Here is a 20,507-nt window from a genome sequence, read left to right as displayed (position 1 = left end):
TTGGTCAATTATTGTCTAGTTAGTTTAGTTGTCAAAGCGATAGCGATTGTCAGCTTGGCTATTAGGCCGGCAGGGAGCCGATGTTTGAATTTCGAGCGCTCGATTTTGTCACTCGAAAATCTGTGGCGAAATGACTAAATTAATGAGACGAGCGGAAACTGGGAATCTACGTATTGACCATTCCCTTTCAATTCTATTAGTAAAATACAGGGTGACCTTATAGCCGTTGGACAAAGCCTTAAATCCCACGTAGGGTTACTCCTCAGGAATGCTCTAACATTTTTTTTTGTAAATAGAACAAAAGATAAAAAAGTAACTTTTCAAACAAAAGTTATTTCCAATAATCCACATCGACAACAAAAAGAAACATACTGTATTAATCATTGGCAGTGCTTTTGACAATTTGTTCAAAAAAGTGCGGCAATGATGACATTTGTCAAAAGTCAGATTATTATATATCAGACAGTTATTATTAGTGTCATAAATAAAAAAGATTATCAAAAGGTCGAAGAAGGTTTCATACAATTTTTTACCTCAGGAGCTACTTACACATACATCATACATGCTGCTCCAAAGTAAAAAATCGTAATTCGTTAATTTCTTTGTAATCGCTACACCGGTTATTATGATACTTTGTATACTGGTTCTAAATACCCTAAATACCCTAATGCATATGTACATTTCGGCTTTGTCCAATGGCTAGGGACACCCTGTATAAATGCCTAGCAGTGGAGACAGTATTGAAGGGAGCCACACGAAATCGAGCGCTCGAAATTAAAAAATCGGTTCCTCCATAGGCTTCTATGTCTCGCCTGACTGTTGCTGCTGTCTCTATCATATGACATCTATTTTAGTCTATAATTTTCCAGCACCTATAATCCTAACTGTATTCCAGGAGCGACAGCAGCAGCCAGTACTGGATAGGCGCCGTCCGAGACCCCCAGGACCCGAACAACTGGAAGTGGGTCAACGGCAATGACGTCACGGTGTCGTTCTGGAGCAGCGTGCCTGCTGGGGGCGAGGGTTGCGCGCGCTTCGACGGCACCAAGGGCTGGCTGTGGGCGGACACCGACTGCCAGGCCAAACTGAACTTTATCTGCCAGCACCGTAAGTTTATTTCACTAAATAAAGCTAAAGACCTGGGGCCCGTTTCTCAAAAGCTTGTAACTTGTAATACAAGTGGAAGTCACTTTCTAATAAAAGCTGTCAAAAAGTGACGTCCGCTTGTATTACAAGTTACAAGCTTTTGAGAAACGGGCCCCTGGCCTGTGCATACCGGATGTGTACGGTGTGCATAGTAGACGCGCATTGTCATATAGGCCATTATCTTACGCTTACGCCGCACAGCGTCGCGCAGCATTGTATTTATATCGGAGTATCGTTAATAACGACAGTAAGGTCCTTTTTCATATATAACGTCACATATACAGTTGTGAGAGATGACACGCCGCTTGCGTGATGTGTGCGTGCACGGCTCCAGGATTTTAGTGTACGCGCACGTGTTACGCACACGTACTCAGTTTGCTCTGGGGCCCGTTTCTCAAAAGCTTTTAACTTGTGATACAAGTGGAAGTCCCTTTCTAATAAAAGCTGTCAAAAAGTGACATCCGCTTGTATTACAAGTTACGAGGGCCCCTGGTCTTAAAGATGTACATAGTAATAATAACTAAAGTGACCATCGGTAATCAGTTCTCGCTATAAATAATAGAATTACGAACTCCACTCTTTCAAATACTGGGAACTGTATATTGGTGTGACAATTTGCGATGAGATTACATAGAAACTAGTAGTTTCTAAGCGAAACTCTGCTTTTTACCAATCTAAGAAAAATAATAAAGTGATATTCGTAAGTAAGACTGTGGGGAAAGCTTATAAAGATTTTTTTTTTAATTTAATTTTTGTGTGAGTTTCTTTTAGCCTTTCTTATGATTTTATTCTATTTGCTGACGAATGTATTTTATGTGCTGCGCTTGCGATTTTGCGATTGTATTAATGCGACTTTTTTATTTATATTGTTAATTTCATTGGCAATTTTACTATCTATTTTTTGAAAAATCGTCTCTATTAGACGTATACCTACATATATGATTTATGCATTAATTGTGTATATGTAGAATCTACATTGTAGAAGATACGCAAATTCCAACTTTTTTCCCAACTATTGAATTAAAAAAACAGTAATTTCGTAACGTGGTAAAACGGGCTTATCACCATTTTCCCTAGACTCCCTAATAATCGCCCGAGCGTGAGCGAAGCGTCTCCATTTCAGCTTGGGCAAAATTTTCTTACGTACAGCAGTGCGGCTGTTTTCCTCTGCAGATCGCAGTTCCCAACAGATTTTCCCTGTAATAAGGCATAACAATATTTAACATGGCCCGTACGATCATAATACCCATTAAGGCAAAATTCCTAACCTCAAAGTCGTTGAGAATTCTGCTTCAATCATGTTCTGACATGGGAATCCACGGGGAATTTTTTTCTTGACAGGTAGGGACTTCCTATATAGATAAACTCAACTATCGATGCTTGTTCTATATACTTGTGATCACTCAGGTTTGCTTGTAAAAATATGTTTTTATTAAAAGTGTAAAAATCAAATAAAATAATACATCAATTCGCTTTGATTGATTATCAATCTATAAAGTGGTTGAGATAATATTAACTATTTTATAGTGCAATAGGTATTACGCCAAACCTTTATATAGGTAACCTAACAATTATGTAAAATAGCTGTGTGAATTTCATACTTGTTTTCAAAATAGTTACAAAAAACACACACAATTTTGGGGGCGACCACTCTAGCTAGTATATAGAACGAGCAACGTTTACGAGTAGATAAGAAAAAAAAACAACGGGTTGCACTCAGGGAGTGCCGGCAGAAGTGAAAACTCAATCACTATTGCAAAATGTCTGCAGCACTATGTATATTTCAAACACAATACCTGTATTGTTTTATTGAATAAATATATGACTAGGTATATGACTATAATTGAGGTTAACGCCATCTAGCGTTATTTCGACGCATTACTTGAAACCCCTAAGCATATCACTATAATTGAGGTTAACGCCATCTAGCGTTATTTCGTCGCATTACTTGAAACCCCTAACCACATCACTGTTAGTACTCGAGTTATATTAATACCAGTTAGAGGGAAACTCACTACATGGCATTTAAATCAATAAAGAAAAACTCAATGACATTGAAGTAACAGTTTTTCGATCAGGTCACGTGTCCGTCTTACGTCTTACGGTCACGTGACACCTGTTACGAGTTTAACATTTTTTCCCCATCACAAAAAGTGCACAGCGCCGCTAAAGAAGTTTTCACTTCAATAAATAAAATAAATAAATAAATGTATAACAGCACGTCGGTTCCTCACTCTGCGGTCCTAACCACCGGAAGCTGCCCCGCTGCCGTATATATCGGTATAACGCGCTATATCGGTTTGTTAGCTTTATCAGAAGTGTTACATGTAACTGTTAAGTAGCCGACACTTTTCTGGAACCCCTACAGCTCACTGAGCCCCTAGTTTGCTATAGGAGTTCAAAATTAGGGCCTCTACTCATGTCTCAATCTCCTCTTTCCAGAGCCAAAGGCCTGCGGGCGGCCAGAGCAGCCCCCCAACTCGACCATGAGCACCGAGTCCTTCGAAGTGGGCGCTGCGGTGCAGTACGCTTGCGATCCGGGGCACCTGCTGGTCGGACCCACAGTCCGGACATGTCTGGACACCGGGTTCTATACGGAGTTCCCGCCCGTATGCAAACGTGAGTAAAACCAAATAGAACATTCATTATATTGTCTTCGGTTACCGCGATAGTTACTCATGAAATAAAACTATTAAAACGGATTACGAGTATATATTGAATTTATTCTACATCCCGACGTTTCGAGCCCTTTACAGCGTTCGTGGTCAACGGGTGATTGAGGAAAAATTACACTGTGCAAATCTACCCACTTACAAAATAATGAACCATCATAAACTATACAGTTTAAGGCCAATTATACATGCAAAATTGGGATGTAGAATATATTCAATATACGCGATTATTATTATTATTATTAGGGTGGTACAGGGCCTCTGAGTGTCGCATCGACCAAGCATTGATCTATTGTGACGGCCCTTTAAAGTTCATTACTAATGCCCGTTGCCCGAAAATTACAGATTCTTTGGGCCGTAAACTTTTGTACCTCATAGGGTTGCAATACGTGTCGCCCTAAGTAATAGGTACTTCTTTTTGACATTAGTGGTCCACAGGAACAGAGAATGTGCATTGCAGTCTCCTCTGACTCCTGGCAGAACCTGCATGTCGCATCTTGTTTTTTGCCAATTTGAAACATGTGTTTGTTCAACTTACAGTGTCCAGTCAGTATTCTATAGTCTATTTTTTTATTCGGTAGACTAAAATGACATTTCATAGTATGAGATGACACATGATGTTCATACTAAGAAATGTCATTTCAGTCTACGGAATAAAAAAATAGACTTTAGTCACCGCGCAGGTTTTGTGCATTTTGAGCCCTAGAAGCTCCTTAGCAATTTTGCTGTTGAACCCTTTGATTAGAGCTTTCGAGTGTTCTTGTCCTTTAGCGAACTTCCACCAATTGATTGCTCTCATTTTTTATAAGTCGCTGAGCAGAGAATATGCATCCCGTTTTGTGATTCCACAGAACGGTTCTGGGCCGACCAGGGGTGTGTCTGCGCCCTTTCCCAGGTAGCATTTATACGTCATTATGACGTCCGTTTACGGTACTGCTCGACGTAAGAGACGTCATTTCTTGACGTCGGGGGGTCCCAGCAGATGACGTCAATTTGTCACAGCCTCAAGACGTCAGTTTACAGACGTAATACTGACGTCATATACTGACTTCATAGGGACGTTACTGGGCCGTACATATTAGGGCAGCCACTGACGTTGGAGTGACGTCATATACTGGATTCATAGGGACGTTACTGGGCCGTACGTATTAGGGCAGCCAAGAAATTGGAGTAACGCGCTCTGCTGTCGAATCCTAGGACCGAATAGCCAACTATCCGGTTCGAAGGACCATGTACGAGGTTCAAAAATAACACTGTATAAAACTACCACTTCATTTACTATTTACACTACTGTACACTGTACAACACTCACTAATGCTTTTGAATTGACGACCTATGGTTCCTCGAACCTTATATATAAGCCCGGAAAAATCTTAACACCGCGTTGTAGAACAGACGCGTTGGGAACAAAGCGCCATCTCTTGACTTATTTGGTAATAAATTTTCTATAACAACAAAATTTTACATTTGCTAAATTGTGAATTTTAATGCAAAATATTACAAACATGTTATTCCAAATTATTTTACAAATATTTTAGAGTTAATTGCCAACAAAAATAACCATAATCTATAAATGAATTATGTGAAAGGTACGTCCTGATAGTGACTCCAAATAGACGTCACTGAAACGTCATGTTTGTGACCAAAAATGTACATCCTGACAGTGACCCCAAATAGACGTCAGTGAAACGTCAACTTTAGACTAAAATGGTACGTCCTGATAGTGACCCCAAATAGACGTCAGTGAAACGTCGTATTTGTGACCAAAAAGGTACGTCCTGATAGTGACCCCAAATACACGTAAGTGAAACGTCAACTTTGTGACTAAAATAGTACGTCCTGATAGTGACCCCAAATAGACGTCAGTGATACGTCGTATTTGTGAACAAAAAGGTACGTCCTGATAGTGACCCCAAATAGACGTCACTGAAACGTCTTGTTTGTGACCAAAAAGGTACGTCCTGATAGTGACCCCTAATAGACGTCAGTGAAACGTCAACTTTGTGACTAAAATAGTACGTCCTGATAGTGACCCTAAATAGACGTCATTAAAACGTCAATTTTGTGACAAAAAGGTACGTCCTGATAGTGACCCCAAATGGACGTCAGTAAAACGTCTATTCTCGACGAATAAATGACCGACCTTATTATGACCTATAAATGACGTCGCCTGTGCGTCGCTGACGTCAATTTGCTACCTGGGTTTCTTGCAAGTTCGTCCGCTTCTTCGTTTCCGTTAACGTCGGAGTGCCCTGGTACCCATCTAAGTATGACTTTGTTGGAGTTAGCCAGTGCATTTAGGTTTGTTTTACGGTTCTGGACTAGTTTTGCGTATAATATACGCGATATAATCCGTTTTAATAGTTTTATTTCACAAATAGAACATGCATGGCAATCGTCGTCGTAACTTACCTGTAAAAATGTCTCTGCCGGTAACAACTTTCGTATAGGGTCGGAGGCGGAGGCTAGCACTGCACAGATTTAGCAATGACAAAATGGCAGTGTATTGTGGTACCTCCACACTTTGTCAGCGCGCAGAGTCTACCTATGGTCTCCAAAGGAATAAGAATGCCATGTCACGTTCCAGGAATCGAGTGCGGCTACCCAGCTGAGATCGCGCACGGGTCGTACACGCTGCTGAACGACTCCGTGTCGTACCTGTCGCACGTGCAGTACGAGTGCACCGAGGGCCACGAGATGGTGGGCAGGTCACGGCTAGTGTGCGACATAGACGAGAGGTGGAACGGGCCCCCGCCGCGGTGCGACGGTACGTTGATGCTGGTCAGATGGTCAGCTGTAAATGCCCTTACCGGGATTCGAAGTCAGGACCATCGGCTGCATAGGCAGGGTCACTACCCACTAGGCCAGACCGATCGTCTAAGTAAGGTTGAATAAGTAGTCTGGCGAATCAGTTTTGTCAATAACATTAGAGAGTGAACCTTCTGTACCTAACAGGTACTATTATTTCTTCTGTGACGGAACTATATTTAATAGTGAGGTAGCGTAAGTAAGTAATTAAATAATACATAAGTAGGTATAATATAATAGGTGTCCTAGCCAGTCGGTAGTGAGTAGTGAGCCTACGAATCAGGAAGTCCCAGGTTCGAATCTTTGGACCTTTAGAAATTAAGTGTGTTTATCACGTTTGTTTCTGAGTTATGGATATTTTCGTGTGTATAAGTATTTATATATAACTATATTTTTTTATCATTATTATGTGTATATATCGTCATGTAGCTTAGGTACCTACCCAAAATACGACATCTATAGCTAGTCAAGCAGATCTTGTCAGCAAATTTGAAAAATGTATGCGTGAAGGGATATCGTCTCATAGAAAATTTGAATTTCGCGCCTTTTTTTACTGACAAGATTTGCTTGACCAGGTATAGTACAATAAAATACTATTATTTATTACCGTAGTAGAAAAACGCGGCAAATTTGAAAAATATGTGCGCGAAGACTTCCATACACAGTTTGAATTTCGCGCCTTTTTCTACTGACAAACTTGGTTTGCCAGAGTATATCTACAATCCAAAGTATTTATTGACTGACGTTGCCCATCTTAACAATTAATTAAAAATACATTTTGTTTGGACATAGTTTTCGCTATATGTGGCTTTCCAGCACAAAATGGTCCAAAAGGACAGCATAAGGAAGCATACCTTTTGAAAATCAAACTAGTTTCTATGTTGCTGGATTCGTCAATCTATTATGCGTCCAAAGTTAAAATGGCCGTTTTTGTTTTGAGTTCATAGATTGACGAATCTGGCAACATAGAAACTAGTTTCATGGGAAAGGTACTTTTTCTACTCCCGTACTTTTATTTGTCATTTAAAGGGTCATGCACACACCTTTAAAACCCTACCTTATAGTTGTCAAGACAAGTCATTAGTCTATTCCCCAAAAAAGAATTTGTGCTTACACGCAGTATCTTTTTGGCGATTTTACGATACTTCGTGTAATGACCACTTAAAAAATATTGAATGAAATACAGTCTTGCCAACCTTATTTTAAATGTCATCTCTGACAAATAAGTGAACCATAGACATGTTTTTATTTTTAATTTCATTCATTCATTCATTCTTTTCCCGCCCGTACCCTCCATTTTTGCTACTTCTTGAATTTAAAATATTTGTTAAATTTACTATTTTTTTTCAAAGTAAGTGCTTGGTCGTAGAAAAAGTATTGTATGCAACGTTGTCCGAGTCAAAAAATACTCGTGGCGTCTTTATTAACAATTTTCGTCTTCGCCTCAAATTGTTACTCACGCCACTCGACTTTTTTGACCTCTCTTAAACAACGGTTGCATAAAATACTATTAATACACGATACGGTACGTAGCGGCCCCCTTTTTTAAATATATTTCGTTAAATTTAAATAATCACTATTATTTAGCAGTGGCACTAGTGTGCACGTTGATGGGCTCTTAAGTACGTCCTTCTTCCGTAGAGCCCATTCGGTGATGCCACGATAAATAACACATAAAAACACAGAGTTAAAATAATGTGTTCTTGATTTACAGTCGTGCACTGCGAGCCTCCTGCGCAGGTCGCCAACGGGCGTGTAACGCTGTCCCATAACGCGTCGGTGTTCGGCGCCGTCGCGGAGTACGCGTGTACCCGCGGGCACCGCCTCGTCGGCGCCCGGCGCGCGAGCTGTCTAGCGAGCGGCGTCTGGGACCAGCAACCGCCTAAGTGTCAACGTGAGTTTTAAGGAAATAACTCTGGAAAGAGTCAAACGTTACGACACATGCATTAGGACTTAGAAGTGAAGGTAACAGAAAAATATGTCAGAAATCATTACAAAATTATCAATTTAAGGTTAATTTGTTCAAATACAACGGTCTAGAATGTTTTGATACCTCTTAACTATACATAAGTTGGTTTTTATAACTAAACATATACAGGGTGCTTCCTGTAACAGGAGCAATAAATTAAACTGTAGGCTGTACTCCTCAAACTGACCAACATTTGTTCAGCAACTTTTGAAAATAACTCATGTTTTGATTTTTAGTACACTTTAAAGTTTATTCTAAAACGCAATGTATTGCAAGTTTTGTTATGTATAAAGCGTGACAAGCAACGTCAAACACACTGATGTCAGCGTACATTGAAGGCAATATTTATTTTGTATGAAAAAGAAGAAGTCTAAAGGATTCATAATTTTTAAAAGTTGCTGAACAAGTGTTGGTCAGTTTGAGGAGTACAGCCTTTAGTTTAATTTATTGCTCCTGTTACAGGAAGCACCCTGTAGACAATTAGACACATACATACCTTTATTTATAAAGTAATTAGGTGTAGGTACAATATTAATAATTATTCAGCTACAAGCCATGTTTTGTCTATAACTTATAGTACGGGATTATCCGTAATCTAACTAAAGTACTTATATGTACCTGACTACGTAATTACTCGGTACGGCAAGTGATTTTGCATGACTCCGTTGAAATCTTGCACCATTAAACCATCATGAGTACTAACTTGTATTATGTCTCCCACAGCCGATGAGCGTTCAACAACGACCACCACAACGCTCCCTCCCCCCACCACGGCCGCCCCCACCACGCGCGTCACCTCCCGCGCGCCGCCGACGCGGCCGCGCTCCACGCCGCGTCCCGCGCCGACGCCATTCGTCACGCCGGAGACGCGCCGTCCCCGACCAAAGACCACCGAGCGGCCGACCACGAGATATGAGACGAAGGTCACGGACGCGCAGGAGTCGCCGACCAGCCATGTGCCGCATATTATTGTGGCCAGTCACCCTAGGGAGAACCAAGTAAGTATAAAGGGTGTTGCAAAATTAGTGGGGATCCGTTTTAGGGCATTATCGATATCGTGTTCGAACATAGAGAAAAAAATACATAGATTGCTCACTCCATACATCAGTTTTAGTACCAAAAAGACTATTAGCATCTGGAATCGAGTAGCGGAACTATCAGTACTGCTACTTGACAATAGATCTACCGACCGGAAAGTCTTATGCTGTTGAGATAAGACTGATCCGGTCGGTCGGTCTTATCTCTGGGAAAACGTGCATTTTCGAATTTTTATATGCTTTCCGAGCAAAGCACGGTCTCCCAGATATTTTTAATTAAACACCTGTAACGCCTCTTCAGATCCTAGGCAGCGGCAACAACATCCGCGCCGAGCAAACCCCGCGGGTCAACGTGCCTCAATCAGTGGACGGCGAACGGCGGGAGACGGTCGGCGCGCGCCTCAACCTCGGCGCCGTGGTCGCGCTCGGCGCGTTCGGCACTATCGTCTTCCTCGTCGCGATCATCACTACCATCGTCATATTGGTGCGGAGGTGAGTTTTAACGGAGTCGGCGCGGCGGGATTTTGAACTGTGTTGTAGAAGTTGAATCACAGTGTGTACTGAGTGGCTCGATCGTGTAAAGGGGAGTAGAGGTGATTCAGTAAAAGAAGCGCGAGCGTACCATGAAGGCCGTAACCTCCGTGCAACTAACAAATATAATAATACATTTTTATTTCAAAACAAATCTAGGTACTTAATAAAATAACAATAAACTATAAATAAACTTAACAATTAATTAATACTAAAACAAAATTCAGCTTTACCTATGGGGTCTATATTATATGTACAAATATCTCCTATATCGCTGGCACTTGGGAGTGTGCTCACAAGACTGGCTGCGTTTCCTCGCAATAGTAAATGTTTTATTATGAATTGCTTAAACCATCATAATGATCAGTGCATTGACTTTCACTGCACAGCTAATATTATACGTGACACTAAAAAACTATGAATGGAGAGGTTTGTGATCTCTACAGTGGTTAATAATAATAATATCAGCCTGTATACCTACGTCCCGCTACTGGGCACAGGCCTCCTCTCGTGCGCGAGTGGGCTTAGCCTATAGTCCCCACGCTGTCCCAATGCTGATTGGGGACTTCACATACACCTTTGAATATCTTCGGACATGTATGCAGGTTTCCTCACGATGTTTTCCTTCACCGAAAAGCTAGTGGTAAATATAAAATTATATTTTTCGTATATAAGTTCCGAAAAACTCATTGGTACGAGCCAAGATCCTCCGCTCCGGATTGAAAGTCGGACGTCAAATCCACTCGGTCACCGCCACATACAGTGGCTTACAGTGGTTACTAAGTGATAGAAACAATAGTATTACAGTGATTATAATACATTAAGTATTAGGTACCTACACTAATACTCGTGGCTAAGATAGTAAATAACGTAGATAGGGTAATTCGCCAGTAACTGGCCACCCTACACTAAAAATGATCCTATTCACCTATAAACATAATTCATTTATGTATGGTTCCTTCAATAACTAGCCACCGTATACTAAAATTAATTCTGTTTATAGGTGAATAGAATCATTTTTAGTTTAGGGTGGCCAGTTACTAACAGGTGGCCAGTTACGAATATTTGGTAAATATACATAGATACGTCATATATTCTCATTCTTGAACTGGCCACCCTAAACTAAAAATGATCCTATTCACCTATAAACATAATTCATTTATGTATGGTTCCTTCAATAACTAGCCACCGTATACTAAAATTAATTCTGTTTATAGGTGAATAGAATCATTTTTAGTTTAGGGTGGCCAGTTACTAACAGGTGGCCAGTTACGAATATTTGGTAAATATACATAGATACGTCATATATAGGGTTTGCTCCCGGGAAATACCGGTACCGAAAGTACCGGGAATTCCCGGGATTTAGAGCCAAGCAAAGAACCGAGATTTCAAAATTAAAATCCCGGTACTCCCGGGATTTTCGGTACTAAAATTTTCGGTACAATATTTGACTGTTTTCTGTTACTTAGCATGAAATATCATGTTTTATAAAGAAAATAAAAAGAAAACTTTTAAGGCTGACCACTACATTAAAATAAATTTAAAAAAAAAGGCAATGGGTTTGCCAATGACGACAAAATAAAATTGCGTAATTTGATACTTTAAGGGCATAAATGTTTGTACAATAAATAATTTTATACGAACAATTAGTTATTTATTTAATATTTGTATACTAACTAACTAGAAGCAAAAATAGAGACAATTTTGTAATTAATAAAATACTACTTTTAATTCAAATTCAAACACGGTATAAGAAACTCACATATGATAATGATATTTTAAATGAATTAATTATTCTGGCTGAATAATTTCTTGATTTGTCGTATTGATAGTTCTGTTATTATATGTTCGAAGGTCCACAGCCCATTTTGAACGCATGCGAAAATTATAATTTTTTTTATCCTTTTTCACAAAACGTCTTACATATTTAAAAAAATGATGATATTACTGAGCCACAATTCAATTTTTGCCAATCAACAAAGATAGTAAAAATATCATGTAGTAGAGAAAAAAAAAGTTATATTAATGATTGTGTGACTTAAAGACACATATTATGGTACAAAAGAAGTGTGTACCTTCACTGTGCTACTTTTTTATTGTTTTAAGAAAGATTCGTGGTCGTTTTACGCTTTTTTTTACTGAAAATTGATGTGAAAACTGATTTTTGAAGGCAGTCCCGAAAGTACCGAAAATACCGGGAAATCCCGGTTCCATTTTTGCCCGGTACCGAAAATCCCGGTTCTTTTAAACAGTACCGGTTCTGCAATCCCTAGTCATATACCGCAGAACAACATCATCTTCCTCGCGTTGTCCCGGCATTTTGCCACGGCTCATGGGAGCCTGGGGTCCGCTTGGCAACTAATCCCAGTAATTGGCGTGGGCACTAGTTTTTACGAAAGCGACTGCCATCTGACCTTCCAACCCAGAGGGTAAACTAGGCCCGTTTAGGGATTAGTCCGGTTTCCTCACGATGTTTTCCTTCACCGAAAAGCGACTGGTAAATATCAAATGATATTTCGTACATAAGTTCCGAAAAACTCATTGGTACGAGCCGGGGTTCGAACCCGCGACCTCCGGATTGCAAGTCGCACGCTCTTACCGCTAGGCCACCAGCGCTTGCCGCTGAACAACAAAAGTTACAAATACAAAATTATTTATTTGTCCAACATACTTAGGTGTGGCGAGTGTGGCGCCTTACGGCATACGCATTTTGAGATTTTCACCAACATCCAACATTCTTAAGTTTTGGTAATTAATCGAAATCTACGTAAACTATGTGTATTGTACCTATATGACCCAAATATGTATATTAAAAAGCCATAGCAATGATTTCAAAAATATTTCGGTATTGTAACTTGTAACGGCCACAATATTGTGTTGAGTTATAAAACGTGTGAAAAGTGTTTAGTTACCATACACAATGTGAGGAGTTCCCTCAATCAAGGATGACTCACGCTACACCGGGCCGGGCCCGGGCCCGCGCCGATGCGCCCGACTTATCATTTTATATGACGGCTGATCGGTGATCACGTGGTGCTTCCACAGAAAAAGAAACATCGGAAGCTCCGGCCCGGTCTAGTCTAGCGTGAGTCATCCTGATGGATGACAGATAACTCTGGCAATCCACTCACTGTTTTAGTCTTACTTTCATAATTTAAATATATGCAGGCGAAAGAAATAGTATATCTTTTAAGTATTTACTTATTTAGCAATAATAAACAATAAAGGGCATTAAAATAATAATTACACACTAAAATTAAAAACTAAACTATAAACTATGTGTATTGTACTTTTAAAACGCCTATTACGATATCTTTTTCTTTTTCTTTCCTACGCTTATGTTTGTTACTATCAGCCCGGCTAAGATATAGGAATTTATTTTCTGTTTTTTAACTGAAGATTTAAATCGTATAAGTACCTACTCGCATTATACATTCGCTACATCTAGATCTTATAATTAAATAGACGTCGCAGACTTAAACAAACAATAAGAGATATACTTATTAGTTATGTTCTATACAAGTATAGGATGTAGTTATGTATTAATTATACTGTCCTTTTAATTTTGCCCGTACTTATTAAAACTATATCACCATTGATTGACTTGCTGGACTTGTCAACATGATAAATTTACTCTGAAAATATAATAGTATCTATATCTATACGGCATCTGAGTGCTTGCGCCATCGACCCTGAGCGTTGGGAGGAGCTTGCTGGAAGAAGGTCATCTTGGCGTTCTACCATCCATAACGGTGTCAAAATGTTTGAGGATAACCGCCTCACAAGCCTAGACACAAAACGCCAGTCACGGAAAGAGAGACCTAAGCCCTCCTACGTGTACACGCTCAACGCAGCTGGCCAACTTTATTGTCACACGTGCAATAGAGTATTTAAGACCAAGTTCGGCCTGGCCAGCCACATAAGGGCTCACGCTAGACAACGTCCATGATGTTTATTTGGGGTCGCCGTCATCGAAAACGATGAGGAGGACTATATAGTATTTTATGCAACCGTTGTTTAAGAGAGGTCAAAAAAGGCGAGTGGCGTGAGTAACAATTTGAGGCGAAGCCGAAAATTGTTTGAAAATTGTTAATAAAGACGCCACGAGTATTTTTTGACTCAGTTAAACAACGTTGCATACAATACTTTTTCTACGACCAAGCACTTCCTTTGAAATAATATTGAAAAAACAAATCTTTTTAATTCAAGAAGTAGCAAAAATGGAGGGTACGGGCGGGAAAAGAATGAATGAATGAATGAAATTAAAAATAAAACATGTCTATGGTTCACTTATTTGTCAGAGATGACATTTAAAATAAGGTTGGCAACACTGTATTTCATTCAATATTTTTTAAGTGGTCATTACACGAAGTATCGTAAAATCGCCAAAAAGATACTGCGTGTATGCACAAGTTCTTTTTTGGGGAATAGACTAAAGACTTGTCTTGACAACTATAAGGTAGGGTTTTAAAGGTGTGTGCACGACCCTTTAAATGACAAATAAAAGTACGGGAGTAGAAAAAATACTTATTACAATTTGACCACCAAATAAATATGAACAATGCGATAGTATACCTTCTCAAACATCTCCTAACTAAACACATAATGTCTTCTAACGATGCATGCATTATCAGTATTATCAGTATCACACATTATGATTATTATACGAAATTTAGCTAGTAAGTACTAACTACATTTAGTTTGATATTTTTCATACGGAACACCTCATAATATATTAAATGCGATCAGACATGAATTCCGTATTTTGTTTTAAAATCAACAGCATACCTCTATTGTATATGTGTTTATACTGAATTTAACGCTACCGAAGGTACGTCTTTGCCTTTTGCGGGGATTCCACCATTGTGAGGCTCAAGCATTTTTAGGGTTCCGTACCTCAAAAGGAAAAAACGGAACCCTAATAGGATCACTCGTGCGTCTGTCTGTCTGTCCGTCCGTCTGTCACAGCCTATTTTCTCCGAAACTACTGGACCAATTAAGTTGAAATTTGGCACACATATGTAAATTTGTGACCCAAAGATGGACGAGTAACGTAAATAAATGAATTTTAAATATGGAGGCCATTTTTGGGGGGTAAATGAGAAAATTAAAAAATAAAGTTTTTCTAACTATATCATGTTACATATCAAATGAAAGAGCTCATTGTAAGAATCACAAATATTTTTTTTAATAATTTTAGATTAAATAGTTTAGCAGTTATTCAAGAAAATAGGCAAAAAATTACCATTCCCCCCTTATCTCCGAAACTACTGTCTAAAATTTTGAAGAAAATACACAAAATAGTTCTTTACCTATAGATGACAGGAAAACCTATTAGAAATGTGCAGTCAAGCGTGAGTCGGACTTAATGTACGGAACCCTTGGAACGCGAGTCCGACTCGCACTTGGCCTGTTTTTTGTACTGAACATACTTGTGCCGCACGCGCCGCATACTGGTTGAATCCAACCTTTATACCTAAACACCTAGTACTCGTATTGAGACCGAGTGCGTTGTCACTTACGCCAAACTATCCCATACAGTCCTCACTGGTTAGCGGTGACGTAGCGAATATTTGTAAAACAACACCATCTAGCGACATTTACCTTAACTACATCGGCCATTGGTTAGCGGCGGCGCGCGACGAACGGTGGCGCCGGCGCCGCGCTGGTGCTCGCTGCTGGCGCTCCCGTTCCCAGACCAGCAGGTTGGGCGGAGGGAGTTCGCACGTGCGCACCGCCATGTGCGCGCCGGACGGTTCAGCAACCCGCTGTAGAGGTACATACTGAGCTACTGGCGGGGTCTCAGAGTTAATTATTGTAACGTCACTTGCGTTCTGTGGCAGTCAGGAGAAAGGTAAAGTTGTGTCAGAATTTGACAGATAAAAAACTAAAAATAATTGCATCCGTTCATTTGGTCCAGAAGTATATGTTTATATCATTTATTACCGATACTTTTACAATCGACCCGATATTAGACGTCAATTTACGAATACGGGAAAGTAAAATATGTGCTTTTCTGTTTATTTATTTGTCAATTCTTTAAGCAATTCTTAAACAATACACTCCTTTTTTACGGCAAACCGCCGTCCGATAGCCAGTCACTATGATGCCTAGAGGTGATATGAAGATGCTTCGAGAAATTTCAATTTTCAAATAAGCCTATGAATAATCTCTAAGCCCTAAATTAGGTAAATTATATTATGTTTTATGGTTATTACTGGATTGTCAAACGTCAACTTTGACAACCAGAGTTAACGCATGATACGTATCCAAACAGCGCCATCTATATCAACTGTCAAATTCGGAGCAACATTTTTTCTTCCACTTATTTCTAAAATCAATAGGTAATTCTTTTTTAAGTTGCATAAAAAATGATGACCTTTAGCGTATGATGGTCGCGTTTACGTGTTTGGAACAAGCTACAACTCGTAATCGTGAGAATTAAGTATTTAGCACAATTATTTGGTTCTCTGTTTGCCTCGTATTACGATTGCCGCATCAGCCTAAAATACACGTTTTGACGTGATAACGTCTATAAATCGATGAACACCGGTAGCATGCATGAAAAAGTGGTAACGTTGTGGACAGATCTCCATGGTAACGTTGTGGACAGATCTCCATGGTAAACGTTACACGTTGTGAATGACGATAATAATTCAATTCAATTAATTAATAAAAGTATGCAATCTTTCATCAATGTTGCCTTATGACGTTATCACGCAAAATTATCGTCCGTAAACCGACTTTACAGACAACCATTTATTTTATTTTTTTATTTATTTATCTTTGCCCAGTCGAACAAACCGTTATTATATTTAGCCTACATAAAACATTTATAGACAGGTCTGTTGACAAATTGCTGGTCTTTGCCCATTTTGTTTGACTTTTCCCACCAGGGAATTTATCCTATTGATATGATCCGTGGCTTTATCCACGTGACAAAATATCCGCCACTTTCTAATAGAGCTCGATTGAAAGTGCGTGAGGGATACCGTTTAATCACGCTGTCACATAGACAAGAGACGACGATCATATCCGTACACATGTAGCTAAATACTTGACTGTCATTAACCAATTGTGCCTTTATCCAGGACAGTAAACGCCCACCATACGTTCATACGCCAGAAGCTTCAACCGGGAGTCGCGTGACACGCCTAGTGAAGTTGTTGGGTAATCGGTAGCTTATGGATCATTGATGTCGTTTTTGAGGTTTCCGTGCGCACAGTCAGATCAAGCATTTGTAATGATAAAGTGAGATAATGCCATTATAAATGTCAAAATTCTATGAATATAGGACGTATATAATGACTCTTGCACACATTTTAGAGTTGGCTTAGACCTTAGACAGACTGAAGCGACCAATTTAGCTTGATGATTTGATGCAGTATCGTTTGAACTGTAATTGTTGACAACTTGTCGCAACATGTGATAGGTACGTACCTAATGTACCCATGTCATATCATATGAATGTAATAAATTGACAATACCTTACTACTCATCTAGCGATTCGAAGAAAAGAGAAAAGTCAAAAGTCTTTAATAGAATTAACGATTTTTTTTTTTGCAAAAAACACGTAACTTTTTGACCTAATATTTATTCGATACATTGGTGATTCATAAGTTACCGAGGGATTCGGCCCGTCACCATCGCAACGGCACGACAAGCGACAGAATGTCACTTTGTCTGTCGTGATAAAGTCCAATTTTGTCTAATACATAGAAAGAAAGTGTCGTATACTTATGTCGCTCTTTTGTCGCCGTTGCGTCGCTTCCATGAACGACGTGCCTTTCTCTAGGTTTACAGTGTGTAAGGTTGACATGGTGGCTGATTTTGACAAACAGAAGCATTCCAATTTAAAGAAAAAGATAAAGAAATAGTTTTTAAGTAAGTCTAATTAGCAAGTTCATCGATCATTATATACAAGCCGGGTGGCGCCGTCGTAGGTATTCAAACGCAGTATATACATCATGTATCGTAGTCGATAATAAAGAATATAAACGTCGTGCGTTCAAAACTAGGCAATTTGTACCTTTATTCGCGATCTCTAGAAACAACTAAAGCGCTTTTACAATTACAAAAGCCATCATGTCAGCCACTGCACACGCACAGACAAGCACCTCTCACACGCCATTGTGAAAAAACTACCTACACGTTGACAGCTCACCGCAACACAAAATACTCAAAGAATAATCACAAAAAGCACATGGTAGCCACGGATTTACAACACTTATTGCATTTGTACATACAGTATACGTTTACGCACATTTTTGACAGTTCTGCATATTTTTAGGACCACTATGTATCGCACAAACGTTCAGAACTATTTACTACATCACCAAGCTTCGCATCGTCGCAACGTTTCGTTCTATTTTATTCCCTAAAAAGAATACCTTGACCTATAAGTACTTAGCAACTTACTGATTCTTGTTAGGCACCGTTGCTGATACTCGTACGCACATCTTTTGTTCTCATAAAAAGGTTTTATTATATGACTTCGGATACAGCCATATCAAATATTAAAAAATGAATCCACCTTTTACAGTAATAAAGTTTAATCTGATGACCCAGTACGTATATACCTACGTATATATATGACACACAATAAAACTACCCTGTCACATACAAACGCGATAGGTTCTGGCCACAACACAGCATCCGCAGTCATGTTTTAAAACCAATCCTTCCCCTTCTAACGCACACTTCTCCTTGCAGAAAGCACCACGACGGCAAACGGTACCGCCACCACGTGTCCCCCGACTGCAACACGGTCGCCTCCCTCGACTCCTCCTCATCAGAGTCGCGTTCGGGCCTGAACAGGTACTACAGACAAGCTTGGGAAGAGCTACACGAAGCAACCGGTGGTAAAGGGAGAAGACACGACAGGGAAGCTCCTAAAGACGGGTCAGAACTTGTCGTGTCCGACGTCTACCCGGCTCCGAAGGACAAGAGGAGACACCATCATCATCACCATCACCGCCAGCCGCGGCATCCGGATTGGCATTCGCCGCATCGTCCGCAGCACAATCATAAGCCTCGGTATTAGCAGTTGTAAAAATCGTTTCTCTCTGACGTTTATCATTAGTGTGTTTTGTGCACAGCACACCCGTGTTTCAGGTACCTATGGGAAGTAGGTAAAACAGTCGAATTTTGCACTTTATGTGTTATTTTCATTAAGCAAATACCAATAGCCAAATTTGAAAAGAGGTAATATTTAACTATGATTGAATTTGACGCAACGCAATTTTAACGCCAGGTTGGTCACTTAATCACCTGCCTTTTATATAAATCTACACGTGCAAAGTTAGACGTTTTACGACACTCACTGAAATGCAAGGTTGCAATGATTCGCTAAGGCTGAAATTGTTTTTTTAGACACCGTAATTTAAATATTGCTTCCAGTGGGTTGAAATGGCGTTACAGTACACTCTACAGATGATGAACGTAGGTATAAATAAATAAATGTCAGATGTGTTTTGTTGACCGGATACTTAGCCATAGGGAAAAGTCATGGAAATTATTAAATAATTACCGTGCGCTTAATGCATGTAGAATGACTGTGTTAGTCCTATTGGTAGAGGAAAATATCGGGTCAACAAAGCGCAGTGTGACGAAAAATAGGATGACATGATTTTGTACAAAGCTCGTCTGTTCATAATTACATAGTACCTACAGTTTAGTGTAACATTGGCCGTCTCGTAGTAGATAATATATTATATATGTCTATCGATCTTCTTGTGTAACGATTTTTCCTATACATATTTAAGTATAAACTTAGTATTTCACCATTATTTATGATGAGAAGACACATCTACGAAATAAAATAGAATTACCTAAAGCATAGGTAGCTAATTTGTATTCTTTATGTTTCGGAGCATTACCTAACTAGCACTAAATAGCATATGTAAGTACTGTAAACTTGTGCGTAATTAAATGTAATTAATATAGTTTATGATAAAATTCATAAAATACCGTGAGGACTGTCAACTTTGTCCATATGATATTTATTTAGTAGGTACTTAACTTTGGACCAGTTGACAAAAATATGAATCAGTGTTTTTTTTGTAAAATATGTTTTCTATTCTGAAAAATTGAACACGTTTTCAAGACACACAGCGATATGCAAACATGTCTCTCTCTCCCACTTTGTAACGAATATACAATTATGACTCTATATCATATTTAATAGAATTCAATAATTGCCTTTTTATGTATTCGTCGTATTATTGGGCTGATACCTACAGTATTTACTTATAATTATTTTCATATATTTACTCTTAACCTCAAGCTGACTTCAGTGAAAGATATTTTAGGGTTCCGTACCTCAAAAGGAAAAGAACGGAACCC

At 39.3% G+C, this 20,507-nt stretch overlaps 1 protein-coding gene and 1 long non-coding RNA gene across 2 annotated transcripts in view; one reads left to right on the top strand and one right to left on the bottom strand.

The window, feature by feature from the left end:
• Nucleotides 1-19,243, top strand: part of LOC134660889 (seizure protein 6 homolog) — a 94,588-nt gene extending 75,345 nt beyond the window's left edge. Inside the window, exons 6-12 of the mRNA XM_063516742.1 lie at nt 896-1,107; nt 3,589-3,765; nt 6,406-6,585; nt 8,341-8,520; nt 9,319-9,593; nt 9,934-10,124; nt 18,876-19,243. Coding sequence (XP_063372812.1) covers nt 896-1,107; nt 3,589-3,765; nt 6,406-6,585; nt 8,341-8,520; nt 9,319-9,593; nt 9,934-10,124; nt 18,876-19,206 — 1,546 coding nt within the window. The 3' untranslated portion in view covers nt 19,207-19,243. The remainder of the gene's footprint in view (nt 1-895; nt 1,108-3,588; nt 3,766-6,405; nt 6,586-8,340; nt 8,521-9,318; nt 9,594-9,933; nt 10,125-18,875) is intronic.
• On the bottom strand, nt 4,205-6,155 carry LOC134661520 (uncharacterized). The gene is made up of 3 exons (XR_010097965.1): nt 6,017-6,155; nt 4,495-4,704; nt 4,205-4,380 (listed from the first exon to the last, which is right to left on the bottom strand). It is a non-coding gene; the product is annotated as an uncharacterized LOC134661520 (long non-coding RNA).
• Nucleotides 19,244-20,507: the final 1,264 nt, after the last annotated feature.

Source organism: Cydia amplana, chromosome Z (genome assembly GCF_948474715.1).
Source record: "Cydia amplana chromosome Z, ilCydAmpl1.1, whole genome shotgun sequence".
NCBI lineage: Eukaryota > Metazoa > Arthropoda > Insecta > Lepidoptera > Tortricidae > Cydia > Cydia amplana.
The sequence above is the reverse complement of the archived record's forward strand: the minus strand, read 5'-3'. Positions and strand labels throughout refer to the sequence as shown.